Raw genomic sequence first — 14396 nt, forward strand, 5'->3', positions numbered from 1 at the left:
GTAAATCCACGAGTGATGCTAACGTCTCACAGACGTGTGAAGACTGGAGTCTCCTGACTCAACCACAATGATGAATGTTGTGCGGTAGGGCATTGATTTTTGTGTTGCAGAGATTAGTGCACATTAGGGCTGGAATATGTTAAAGAGGGGAACGCACACTTTTAGCCTGCGCTCCCAACGTCCTCCCTCTCTTTTCATTGAGATCAGATCACCAGGCGGCAAACAGATGTATTACCAAAAATACACATGGCAAGTCTTTTGATGCAAAAGTGAACAATAATGTAATTTGAGTGAGAAAATCTGGGATGAAAGAAATGCATGTGTTTCTAATTTAAATCCAGAGATTTATTTGAGGATGGAGGTTCATTCTTGACCTTTGGGAACAGCATATGTAACAAAATACTCTAAGCTCACATGGGGCTTTCATCTGGGCGCCTTTATTCAGCAAGTGGAGCCGGTTCAGTTAGCACCACATGATCCAAGTGAGAAACTTTGGAGTCCCCCTCCCCCAAATGTCTTGATCTTTCTTCTGGTCAGTGATATTGACCTCTTCCTATTCAATGCTGGGACCAGTTTTGGTCTGATGCTCACTGACGGTTCATGTTGCCTGTTTTGTCATTCAGTCTTTTAACCGGGGTTCCTGCATTCATACTTATGCAGTGTTCACCGTTGTTGTTGCACATCATTTCTTGACTCAAGCATAAACTTCTCAGATAAATTATGTTCTTCATTAAGCTTTGGTTCAAGATGTTGAAACTTAATTTGAGAGTACAATAAGGGATACTGATGAACACTTAGTCTTTCCTCATGGGCATTTATGGTGTTACAATATATTGTACATACAATACATACAAAAGGTGACAGAAGTCATGAGGAATGAAAAATATAATATTTTACAGGGTCCTAATTTTAATTTGGGGGTCTAAAATAATAGTTTTCTAAATACACATCTCCAACTTCCAAAAGCCCAGTTGGCTCTGATTGGTAAGCTGGTCAACTCTTTTGTGATTGATAAACTGCTTAGAGCAGTGTTGGAAATGTCCGAGCCCTTATCCGGAGGCTTCTTGATCAGCTGCAAACACACCTGTCGCTACGGTAACACTGGTGTCGGTTCTGCCGTATCAATACGAGCCCCAGTCGGGTCTTGAAATTCAGGATGAATCAGCCGATAGAACTGAACCACCTTCATAAACAAGACAGAAACAGGACTTTTCAGACTGGCTTTTATTTTGTCATTCTCTTAATCGTCTAAAACCTGTATGTTGGCAGCCGTGTTACCTGGTGATGTGCACACATTACAGAAAGTAAACCAGGGATGCAAAGGTGTTTGATGCTCTTCAGGAGCAGAGTTTACTGTGGGAGACAAGGACTGTGGACTTCAGCCTTTGTAACTTTCACATGCACATAAAAGCTATGACACAATACAGGAAAAGGGAAATGCTTTATCTGCTTGTTAGATTGTCAGTTTTGGAAAAGTTTATAAAACAATTAAACACAAGTCTAATGTTAAAAAAACTAATGGAGAGGGCAACTATATTCCGTCATGTATCCTCCTCATATGTCCTCTGTAAGTATCAAACTGAAACAACCTGTAAAACGTGATCGATTTTAAATCCTGCAGCCCAGCTTCAGTGTGATCAGTCCTCACTCAGCGCACACACACACACACTCCATAATCATCCTGTGCCAGTTGCACCAGCTAAAGGTCAGTTACAGCAGCCACTCTGCTCAGGTTCAGAGGTCAACAGCCTCTTCTGTCCTGGTAAATGGATCCAGCAACCCTATCAACTGGTATCCAAGTGCAAGCCGATAGCTTCCTTTTCTTCAGAGTGCAGAGTCACTCCAGCTCGCTGCTGGCTCGCACGCTGCTTCATTCCACCATATCAGTTTATCTGATCTGACGCTGTTTCCGCGGCTTGACACAACGCTAACGCACAACATGCTTATTAGGTTGCTCTGATGTCAGGAAAATCCAGCGAGCTGCCAGTCACGTTGCGGCAGATGTCAGTGGCAGAGCCGAGGCCCCGCAAGGGTAATGACACTTTTAGTCATTTTCTTTACTCCTCGTTTCATTCGTCTGGAGTCTGGCTCTTCAATGAGAAGCAGCACAAGTCTTTCCAAGAAGCTGGAAACAACAGTGTGAACAGAGAGCCCAGACAGCCGGCCCTCTTTTTTGAAAAGCGTGCTATGCTGATTTCTCCCTCCTCCTCCTCCTATACCTTCCTATTCCCCCCCTCCAAGCCCCCCCCTCTTTCTCCCTGTTGACTCAGCGTGTCAGCTGGGAGGCACGGCGCAGTGCCATGCAGATGTAATCTACACCTCTCCGTGCCAGAGAACAGCGATTGAATCGCGGCAGGCAGCCGATCTGTGACATGCTGACAGGATCGGCATAGCGACACATGTGTGGGTATCTGCTTTCACGCAACACCTCCCGGGGAACAGGAATGTGGTAGGAGGCCAACTCTTGCGATGTGCGTAGGGGTGAAACAGTGAGGTGCTGAGAACGCTGCACGACTGGGTGGGACGGCGCACGAGTTGGCTGACACCACGTTAAAGAGATCTGGAGAGAGAGAGAGAGAGAGAATTGAAGCTGGGTGGAGATAAGACGGAAGGCCACAAGCGAGGGTGGGTGGGGGAGAGACAGAGCGTGAAATAGAAAGAGCCGGTTCGAGGAAGTACGGCGGGCTAACTGGGAACAGAGCCGCGGAGGGTTGAGGATGAAACATGGCAGGATGGAGTTGTGTTTTGCTTTGGCAGCTGTGATCAGGGTGGAAAGTCCATTTGTTTGCTCAGCACGTGTCAACGGAAGCAGCGGAACAGAGGCCGCTGAGCAAATTCAGACAAGGAACCGAGTGTGTTTCTGTGTTCACGTGAAAAGCACAAGCTTTTTTCTGTGTCAAGATCTGATGTCAGTAATGTCAGGGGAGCTTGTCTGCAAAGTGCTCGGGGAGAACAAGCCGGAGAAACCTTTGTTCACTGCCTGGTTGCAACAGACTAACATCCGTGAGGCATCATTAGTCTGAGGCTCAGTCGGCTCGCTCTGAGACAAACAGGGGCAGAAACTTGGACTTCACACGGAGGCTAAAGGGCACTGTCCCATGGACATAAGGCTGAGCAAACACAGCCACTGCTCCAGGTTCCACCATTGTTTTTCTCCTCTCAAAGTTCTTTTCTGCCTGCCTCTGAAAAAAAAAAATACAAAGCATGTGTGTTGATTGCCCAATCTAAAGCTGCCTGAAAATGAAGCGATACACCGACGGCTCTTTGACACCAACCAGTAAAGAGCATTACCCAGTTTATTTAGATTTCCATCCTGCGCTGCCGTTTCAGGAGTCATAAAAGAGCTGCTAAACTCCATGAAAGCCGAGCACGAGAGAGACACATATATATATATATATATATATATATATATATATATATATATATATATATATATATATATATATATATATATATATATATATATACAGCAGCCGAGGAGGGAGAACGGCAGAAAGCAACAGTGTTGGTTTGTTGTTTCCAACTCCCCTAGCACTTAGAGGTTCCCTCCGGCACAGTCTGCACTGAAATATTAATCGTGTTTGACAGCTGTTTTAGCTACGAAAACAAACATGAGACTGGCGCTTTTTGGGAAAGTGTGGAGACATACGCTCCAACGCGGACTGGCTCAGATAAGGAACAACTGTTGTGTGTGCGAAATTAGAACCGGCTCAAGACACCAACAGCAGCCTCATTAGGAATTGGCTGTTGTTTCACACTGCTTAACAACAGCTCATTAGAAATGTGCTGTTGTTAAGCAGTGTGAAATTATGACAAGGCGTACTGCATCTCAGCTGTCATGTTCCCGAGAGCAGCATGGGATTGCACAAAGTCTAGTTCCATTCCATAGCGTTGCTCTGAAAAGACCATATCAGTATTTGTAGCAGAGTTGATGTGTTTTCAAACGAAAACGTAGTAGTGTGGTTGTAGCCCTAAATGGAAAAGTGTATATTGTAGTTTGTAATGTTCATTCAGATATCAGCAGGTCAGAGTCTGAAAGGGTCAAGTCTCGTGTGTGACTGCTCTTTCAGATGATTATTCTATCATTACATCCCTGTAACCCCAACGCTCTTTACAAGGTGGTATAACGATGCTCGGCACTCTCTATCTCTCTCACACACACACACACACACACACACACACACACACACACACACACACACACACACACACGCAAAGCTCTACCATGGCGGAGGCAATTTGCAGCATTAAGCTGCCTGATAGCACATGTCCACTGAGAGTTAAGGAGTGATTTAACGGACATTGCTCACACCAATTAGAGTGAATCAGCCAGGCAACGCTACTGACGACAAGTGGATGCCGCCGCTGTCAACACAGCCACCCACACTGCGGAAAAGGGGTATTTCACTGTTTCTTTTGTGATTAAGAGCATGAAAATAGCCCATTTAGATAATCCCCCCCCCCCCGTCAGCACTGTCAGCTTGAGAGACACTGACACATCCCATGCACTCGTTCCCTCATTATCATACGACAGTCATTTCAAGAGGGCCGACTACAAAGCCCCGAAGAATGAGCTGAAGGGAACGGCCACCTGCTTCCCTGTCGTGAGCGGCAGAGCGCCGCTCCTCGTCTGTGTGCCGGCCAAGCCTGGAGCGACATGACACAGTACGAAGGCCACAAAAAGGGAGAGAGAGCCGATCCGCGACACAGCTGCGTGAGGAAGAGGGTGCACAAAGGGATTTCTATTTCCGCACCCATTGGACGAGTCAGGCCTTGGAGAGCACCTGATTCATTTCTTCTTGAGGGCTATTAATCTTTTCAAGCACCAGAATCACTTTGCCTCTCAGGAACGGGAGAGGAGATTGAGTTTTCTTTCACAATCAAGCAGAGGCAGCGTGCTGCTGGGAGAGGAGGGCGTTGAAGACTCTGTCCTTGCTGCGGCCTTTCTCATTCAAAACAAAAACAAAGGAGGGGACATTATCACATTAGTGAGATAATTCTGAAATTTCTATTCACAGTGAGACGAGCAAGGTGATAGTTCATATGAAAGAGCCAAGTGGTTCACTTAATCTTCACAGACACCAACCTGAATGATTTCAAATGAGTCCACGTATTAGTTCATACGGTCAAACTCCTTCTCTATACATATAACGGATAGTATTTTAAGTCGAAAGCCTCTCACTGTTCTTACTTTAGTACTTATGTTGGTTGTGCAGAAGAGATACTTGGAGTATCCTGTGCTTCCTCTGAGTATTTCATGCACTTGTGCTCAGGAATGAATGTCTGCAAGGTGAAAGTGAAGGTGAGCGCTCAGGATGTGAAGGTCAGCAGCAGATTGTGGACAAAATCGACCTACTAATTCCACAAACGTCTGTCTGTCTGTTGCTCTGAATGTGAAACACATATCCTGCAAGCTGTGCATCTAATCGACTTCACACGTGGCATGTGAATTCTTAGTGCTCATTAGAACTGCAGTGTGATTTGGACACACAATACGTTCAATATATGTTAATTTAAAAGTCAATAAACAGGCGACCAGCTCACTGTAACTGTGTGTGTGTGTGTGTGTGTGTGTGTGTGTGTGTGTGTGTGTGTGTGTGTGTGTGTGTGTGTGTGTGTGTGTGTGTGTGCAGCGTGCTAATTGTTAGTTGGCAGAACCAGTTGAATCTTCTTTTACGTCCTTAGCCCAGATAAACTACAGCAGTGGTCAGCAACTGGGTCAAATCGCCACCAGATAATTTTGATAGTCTTGTTTTTATTTCAACATATTGAAGTGATAGTGACACTGACACGAACAGTCATGGGTGCAGCTGGTGCTGATCTCTGTGATGGCAACAACATTCATAGAATAACTTCTTGTTTGGCAGTTTGCCTTCAAAGTAAGAACACAATGTTCATTTTCTTGCTGCAATGCTTTATATCGAGCTGAATATAAAGAGAAAAGGACAAGATCTAAACCTGGATAAAATGTATGTGGAAAAACATATTGAATATATATAAATGACTGCAGGGAGCTCATTACATCATTTTCACTTCATAAAAGATGATGAGCATCATTTTACAACTTGTACCACTCCTTTATTCTTATCCATATATAACCGACTGTGTGGACTTCTGGGGAAATACTTAGAAAACAAACACAAAATTACTCTTCCATCATTCAAATGAGATAATTATGAATTATAAATGAATAAATGCTTATAGGGAAACAAAGAACCAACTCTTAGTCAAATTAAGAGCACTATAATTCAAAGATCTGGTCGAGGTCAAAACTGCTACATTAATAATTACTTTAACAGTTTCCAAAAGTTGTTTAAGATGAGAAAATCAACATGAGCAGAGGGGAAGCAATTTATTTAAAAAACAATTAGTGAGAACCAGAAAATATCAGTGAAATTTGTCAGTTTATAGAAAAACTGTACAAAGTAACAGAAAACATGTTCGACATTTAATAAACAAAAACTGAATTAAAGTCTGAATGGATATATAATGGAACTGTATGTGAACGTCCTGTTGCTGAAGTTGGTCTCAATCTGACGATCACATTTTCTTTATCCGTTTGTTCTTTTTGCTCTTAATGCTTTGTGTGTTACTTTGTCTGTGGTTTCATCTGACTTGTGAGTGGTGTATGGAGCTGAAGCAGAAAAGTTTATAGACTAAATAAAAAGGGCTCTCCTTTCATTCAAAAAATGTGGACTTAAATTGTTATTGTTTATCAATAAAAACACCTGCTCTACAAACATGTAGTTTCATCTGCCTGGTTTTATAAATATGTCTTCTCTGTTACAGATGTACCTACAGTAAGAGAGAAGAGTCAGGGTTTCTCCAAACAAAATAATTAATTAAAAAGTTTATTCAGGTGCATGCCATCAAAAACGAAAAAGTGTCTCTAAAGGAGCAAGTTCACAATCTGAAAAGTGGACAGATAAAACTTGAGAGGGAGGTCCGACATGAGGACATGCTAAAGAGAGAAACCAAGAAAAGACAACCTTCCACTAAATCCTACCTCGCCTACCTGAACAAGCTGGATATTGTTGAGAGGAAGTGGAGGAGACAGGTCGAGCGGCTGGAGAAGGCAGAACCAGTTTTAGGAGGACTCACTAACAAGAAATTATTCTGAAGTAGCTCCAGAGCTTCAACACAGGACAAGAGAACAGAACATTATATACAGGCAGGTTTGGAACGAGCACTGCACTAGTAACAACAAGGGAATAACTGAACTCCAACTTTGGTTTTTACAGTTTTGTATGTAAACGTCCACTTGTCAGTGGGTCCTGATTGAAAGGAAGATAAACTGCCTTCAGACATGCACTGAAGTCTGGACATTTTCCTGAACATTTTCAGAAGGTCTGTAAGTGATAACCCAAATGCCTGAGGCAGTTACTCCAGACATTTTTCGAGAACTTTTCCTGCCAGCCCGTCTGGATAATGTCCATGAGTGAGCCCATGTGAGCGAGAGAGTGTCGACGGATTCAAGGTCCTGCTGCGTTCTTCTAAAGGTCTGGACCCAATTTTCCAGAGTTCATGTCTGAAAAGAACTTCAGAATGCTTGATCTTTCTGAGAATGGGAAGATCAATACCACTCTGATCTGTCCATTGAATATGAAGCCTGGAAGCTGGGGGAACAGTAAGCCTGACTGTCCAACAGTTAAAAACAAATCTATTTTCCACGACCACAAAAGCTCATCACTTAAAACATTATATATTCTCAGCCAGGTGCAGGGAGTCAAATGAGTTTTTGAGGTTTTACGTTTGGCAGCAATCAAGCTGTCCATTTTCCCTTCTTTGCACTTGCTACTGGCTGTAGCTTTGTACTGAGGGTGTTCTCAATCTTCTCATCTAACCTTTGACAAGAAGCAAATACAGAGCAAAATGTTGAACTATTAGGTCGGAAAACGATTTCCAATTATGGATCTTTTGACGGCCCAGCGATGTGGATGTTTCTTTCCCAGTGAGGTCCTCCCACTGGTCAGTCCAGTGATGACAATATCATTAGACATCTACAAACCATTGGTTCATTATGACGCTCTGCTGCTGTCCAGGAATTAAATGGGAAACACTGCCGATGGGTTGGTGAAAAGCCAATCTATCATGATAGATATCATGCCTGGTAGAACCTACCTTCATTATTGCACATGTACTGTTGCTAATGGGCTAATTTCCAAGGTGGCATACAGGAGCACCTGATCCCATTACTCCTGTTTCTTAGACCCTTGGGGGTCAGAGGGCACACTCTGTACATGGATAAGGGGCTGATTTATCAAATCCAAGTCAAAATAGAGCACAGACCCATTAATTACTGCCCTGTATAATTCATCAGCTACGTTCATTAAAATGTGGCCCAGTCCCTTGAAAAATGTCCGTTGGTGAGGAGTATTAATTGCGGAAGATTCAGGAGAAGTGCTGAGCTTTCGGTCAGACTCCAAGACGGCTGTGCTAATGGCGGAATATGGAGGCCACTTTAAGATGAAAAACGGCAACGGAGCCCAGTGTCACTTAATCAATGTGAAACCCCAGTGGGGAGAGGGAACAACCGCCTGCTGGGGGATGCAGAGTCCCCACACGTGTGTCCCGGAGTGAGGGGGGGTTAAATGGGCTGAGTCTCACGGCGTAACTCATCTCCGTCACTGCGATGGTGACGCTCGCTCCCAAGAGGGGGTTGTTGCAAGGAGGTTGTCTCTTCTTGGGAGGTGCCCAACAACACCATCCATCTCGGTAACACAATACTGCCGACACTGCCTATCTAAGGAGCCATCATCACCGCCGTCTCCTCGGCTGCCTTCATTCAGCGGAGGATGGAAGAGCCTGAGGCAAAACTGAGGCTGTGCTTGATCAGTCACTCCCTCAACTAGTTATGACCCGGAAGATCACACAAACTCTGCTAATTTGGGTCATTTCTGTATTTCTTCTCTTCCATTCACTTATGGTAATCATCACACGTCGACTCAGGAGAAGTTCAAATTTCCCTCTTTGCCCTGAGGTGCTGCTGACACTCTATGGACACGACTGAGCCGGCCTGAGTGTCTGTTTTCTTCCCTCTGCTGCACTTGTGCTCCTCTATCTCGCCGCTGCCTCGGGCCCCATGGTGCACTTATCTCTCACACAAACGGCTGCCGTGCCGCAGCCTCGCTTGCAGCCCTCATCTATCTGCCTGACATGTGCTTCCTTGTTTGTTTTCTCTCGCCTGCTAGACGCGCCTGATGATATTGAGCTGCGTTGACTGCGCTCCTCCATTCATGCCAGACGAATCAATCACTCCTGCGTGCTCCACGGCCCCGTTTAGTGCCGACAGAGTCTTTTCCACTTCAATCAATGCCGGGGCTTTAGAAAAGGGGTTAGCGCTTTTCCTACTATTTATTAGGAAAAGCATAGCTCCCTCAAAGTAGCTCTGCCAGGCATCTCTGCTGAGTGATATACAGCGACAAACAATGACAAATGGTTGTCAGCTTCCTGGAATGACATTCCTGTTGTGTTTATGAGAGCCAAACATGAATAAACAGGCTAAATATGTTAATATGAGCATGGGAAAATACCTGGGGAGTTGAGAAGTTTGACACTCTTGTCAGATGTTTGCAGATGCTGTTAAATTACATGGAATAATCAAAAAAGGAGCTCTAATAATTCATACAAAATCAAACATAGCAGAGAGATTAAAAGTCATAAAGTAGGATTATATATATAGAGAGAGAGAGAGAGAGAGAGAGAGAGAGAGAGAGAGAGAGAGAGAGAGAGAGAGAGAGAGAGCAGCAAAAACTAAAAAAGATAAGACCAGACAAGACACAGAAGAAGGAGGCGGGGTGTCAATGAAATAAGGAGAAATAAAACCCACACATGCTCGTTAGACAACCATATAAATAGGTAATAAGGAATTTAATGAGGTTTAGAGTTCATCTTTTAAGAAAATGTAATTCGAGATGGGAAATAAAGTCCTTTAGAAAAAGGTTAAGGAACAAAATCCCAGCTGCACAAAGCAGAAGTTTGAAAAAATTCCAGAAGTAGAAAGAAAAATATTAGAAGAGAAATGGTCCAACAGATTTTCTCACACTTGAATGGAGTTAACAGTTCATTTGAGTTTAATAAGAGTCTTTCAAGTTCCACATCAGTTCCTCTTAGCTGATGAAGCCGCTGTCATCAGGATGGTCCTCTGTTTGGACAATGAGCAGAGGGTTTCTGCGAGGACTCAGCTCTAACACAGTCCCACCGCTGCTCCTCACAGATGTTCCTTCAGTCTTTGCTTCAGTGCTGCTCAGCTGTGAACGGCTTCTCTCCACTTTGCAGCTGGAGCCTTCAGAGACGTTCAGGTCCTCTGCCACCCGCTCCCCCAGCTCCTCGATCAGCTGTCGGGTGCTTTCTGAAGCTGCGGGGAGGGCGTCCACTTTTCTCTCCGCCGAGAGGAGCGTGCTTGTCGGCTCCTGGGGGATGGGAGAGGCAGCGGAGGTGGGTTGGGGCAGGGGAGGGTTGTCCTTAGACGTCTCTCCTCCTCCTCCTCCCCTCCTGCTGGAGTCGGTGCATCCCTGCCCTTCAGCCTCAGATTCCTCGCTCTCATCAGATGAGCCACTGCTGCTGCAGCTGCTGTCACTGGAAGCGCTGCTGCTGTCACCGCGGGATGTCGAAGCGCCCTTGGGAGCTCCCTGCTCTTCGGCTTCTTGTTCGTCTTCGTCTTCCTCTGCCACCATTGTTGCTGCCTCCTCCAGCTCCTCCAGCTCCAGCTCCAAGTCTTTTTTCCGCAGAGAGGCTTTTTGTAACATTGCAGCAAACGATGTCACCTTCTTGGACCTGTGAGGATAAGGAGGGAGAAAAGGGGTTAGGAAATGAAAAAGTTGCGTCAGTTTTCTTAATTAATCTGATAAGCGAGTACGCAGAGTGAAACAAAAGAACCATCTAAGTACAACTTCATTAGTGGCACTACGACTGATCGACTGGATCTGCGTGGTGAAGACATAGCCACAGGATAACCATCTACAAATCTAATACCCATTAAACAAATCCCATTCTCATCTGAATGCTAAGTAGACCGCGTTTTGCCGAGGCGCGGGGGGCTCAATGAAATATGGATGTTTAATAATGTAGAGGAGAGAAGCGCTGCTGATACACAGGGCTCTTCTCCTCCCCCCACTGCTGCTCTCCCTGCGAGAGGTGATAAGAGACTGAGGGGGATTACAGAGAGAGGCGCACCCCTCCTCCTCCACCACGCTCCACACATGCAAACACACACACACACGCACCACACACACACATACATACTTTCGCCGCCACATTCTGAGAGTGTATGGCAACAGTTAGAGGCTGCAGCACAGTGCAAGAGGAGATGTAACAACCAGATTTTACTTGAGGAGGATAAAACTGAGCAGAGACAGATTTTATACTAGGCAAGAGCTTTCAGACATGCACGGAAGTCCAGATAATCTCTTGACATTCTCCGGAGGGGCTACATGCAAATGACCAAGTGACCAAGCTCCAGACTTTCTCTGGAGTTTCTCAGGCCAGCCCCCTAGTAAAAACTCCAGATAATGTCAAATGTCATGACGTTTCTAACACGTGACAGACGCACAACTGAAAAAAAACCTAAAAGAATACGAATGTTTCAGGATGAAAAGGAGGAGCCACACACGTAGAGGACGCTGACGAAGATAAGGGGTGCCGACGGTGTTGTGCCGTAAAGAAAAAACACCACGTGAATACATTGCATCTCGCCTCTACACGCGGCGCCACCCCTCACCTGAATGCTCCAGACATTTCTGTGTTGTTGTGAACATGTCTGAGCCGAGAATCTCCAGCTACGTTGTTCATGTGTGAAAGGCAAACTCCCCATTGTACACTTCTCCAAAGTGCATGTGTGAAAACAGCTCAGATGCTTTTAAAACTTTTTAAATTATTTCAAGAGCAGCCAACGAAGCCTGAGAATATGTTGAGCCTGAGAGAAGAAAAACAGAACAGTTTTTACTTAACAATCAGGCAGCACTGGGAACTAACTGAACGAACACAGTGAAAAGAAGCAGGGTAACCCTGAAAGGCCAAAGAGTCTGCAGCTGTGCACAATGTCTGACTGCAGTACAGTCAATAAAAGTCTGGAGAGAGAAAGGCTCCAAACTGCAGTCTCGCAGCTAAACGTCTCGAAAGATTAAGATTAAGAGAAAGCCCTCATAAAGCAGTACATTAAACAATGTTCCTGTCGGCCAGCCTCAGGTTTGTAGCTGTGTCACCGCAGACGACACAACAGACTCCTTGAAGAGAGAGGTGTTTTATTGCTGATGAATGTCCTCCCACAAGGCCCCATTTGTGTAAAGCCATCAGATTGTTGGGAGGCCCCTGTCTGCACATTATTCACGCTGGGAATGCCCGCCATGCTGCCAAAAACTTAAGTGGTTGCTATTCGTCCCTCAGCGCGGTCCGGGCTTGTGTGCCGCCCCCATTGCCATGGTGATTACGAGCTGACCTCTGTGGGTCACTGCGATTCAGACTACGTCCATTCAGGGTGGGATGAAATGTGTGAGCGAAACTGGTGTGTGTGTGTGTGTGTGTGTGTGTGTGTGTGTGTGTGAGAGAAGAGGGGGGTGTGTGTACGTGTGGAGAGGCTACTCTTCCGCTGCCATTCACATTTTCACACTCGGCTCCTGTTGCCCTCTCTGGCCCAATTAACCCACTGCTGAGCACCAGGATGGCTCCTCATTACCGTGCAGTCCTAATGAGATCCCTATTCCGGAGCCATAAGTGTTTATGGAAGCAGCATGGAGAGGCTGTGTATTCATTTAAGACCTCAGGAGGGACTGTGTAAACACATCTCATAGTTGTGATGTATCATCTTACACGTTTGTCTCCGTGCACTGAGAAACAGAAAAGAATGAGGAGTGAATGGGAGGAGGGAGGGGAGGGGGAGACTCTCCTTTCTGACGTTCACCTTCATCCAAAAATGTTCTGGCAGTTTTTCTCCGTCACATTGCGGCAGAATTTGAAAACAGTAGCTGAAATCCACTGAAGTCCATCATGCTTAGACGCTTGGGCAACTTGCCAGCTCAAACAGAACCAAGAAGGGGATTTTTCTGTCCTGTGGTATCAATCATGGAGCTGTGAGTGAAATGCACAACACTAAAGCCAAGAAATCTGTAAACTCTTTCAAATAAAACCAATAGGACAAAAAATTAATAAGACATGTCCACTTATCGACCTTCTATGTAAAGTGCCTTGAGATCATGTATATTATGATTTAACGCTATATAAATAAAATTTTATTGAAGAATTCACAGACGGCAAATTACAGTTCACAACATGAATGTTGTCTGATATATCTTCAAGTATATATTATATATATATATATATATATTTTTAAAGATGTACATATAATGTAGGAACCAATGAGCTTCACGGTTTCAGTTGTAAAGTCTGGTCAATAGTATTATAAAGTGCTGTGCATTGATTTGGCGCCTGACACGTCTTCACATTCACAGATGTTACTCAGACTGGACTTCCTGGATTGTATCCCACGTCTCACTGGTCCCTGAAGCAACAGGTCTGTGATCCAGGGTGGATTAAGGTCTGAATGCCCGGCTCTTTGAGCTAAACACAACTGTCAGCAAGCAAGAATAAGATAAGAATGTGAAATTCACTAACATAGTTATTACTAAACACAAAGTGTAGCTGAGGCTGATGGAGATGTCATTCGATCTGGACAAATAAAGATTTTAATCTGATGATGGGCTTGGTAGGAAACATTAATTGATCAACAGCTGTTAAAACTATTTATCCTAATGGGACATGAATGCAAAGTTTCAATGCCAACCTCGTGGAGGCACTAAATGAAAAGTCAGAGAGCACCATGAATATCTGCACCAAATTTGATGTCAGTGGTTGTTGAAGCATTTCTAACCCACAGAGGTGAACTGATGAGAAACTGAATTGTCAGATTAAACATACTTTCCAAATCAATCTGAGCTCCTTGTCTCATGAGAATTGTTTAATCTTCACGCACTCAGCTCATGTGTCAACAGAGGTTGCCTGAAGAGGTGACTTACCACCGAAACCACTGCATTCTTTAGGCAATCAGATCAAGTAATTTGTGGCTTCAGTGTGTTAAGTCGATAAAGCGAAGATTCACAAGTTCTGCACAACTTAAACTACGACAAACAGTGTTTTTAAACACTGACTACAGGATATGACGACATTAATGTAACCTCGACTGATCAGGATGAGTGTCTACAGGCTGTATGGAGACTGTTTCGGTCCCAGGCTCTATAAAATCCATGTGAGAACTCGCTGTAGCAAGACTGGGGCAGAAGAGCCTCCTGCAGCACAGCCACTTCAAAGACTGCCCTGTATTCTCTTTCCCCCGTGGGAAGTCATTATTGAGTTAGCATTGGAAAGGCGCGCTTGTTTTCTCTCCCCTCCCTTGCTCTGTGGTG

The 14396-nt window shown here is 44.7% G+C and overlaps 1 protein-coding gene across 1 annotated transcript in view; it reads right to left on the reverse strand.

Moving 5' to 3' along the window:
• Window positions 1-7922: 7922 nt before the first annotated feature.
• shq1 (SHQ1, H/ACA ribonucleoprotein assembly factor) overlaps window positions 7923-14396 on the reverse strand; it is a 39983-nt gene continuing 33509 nt past the window's right edge. The window contains exon 12 of the mRNA XM_034585345.1: window positions 7923-10776. Coding sequence (XP_034441236.1) covers window positions 10110-10776 — 667 coding nt within the window. The 3' untranslated portion in view covers window positions 7923-10109. The remainder of the gene's footprint in view (window positions 10777-14396) is intronic.

Source organism: Hippoglossus hippoglossus, chromosome 5 (genome assembly GCF_009819705.1).
Source record: "Hippoglossus hippoglossus isolate fHipHip1 chromosome 5, fHipHip1.pri, whole genome shotgun sequence".
Taxonomy (NCBI): domain Eukaryota; kingdom Metazoa; phylum Chordata; class Actinopteri; order Pleuronectiformes; family Pleuronectidae; genus Hippoglossus; species Hippoglossus hippoglossus.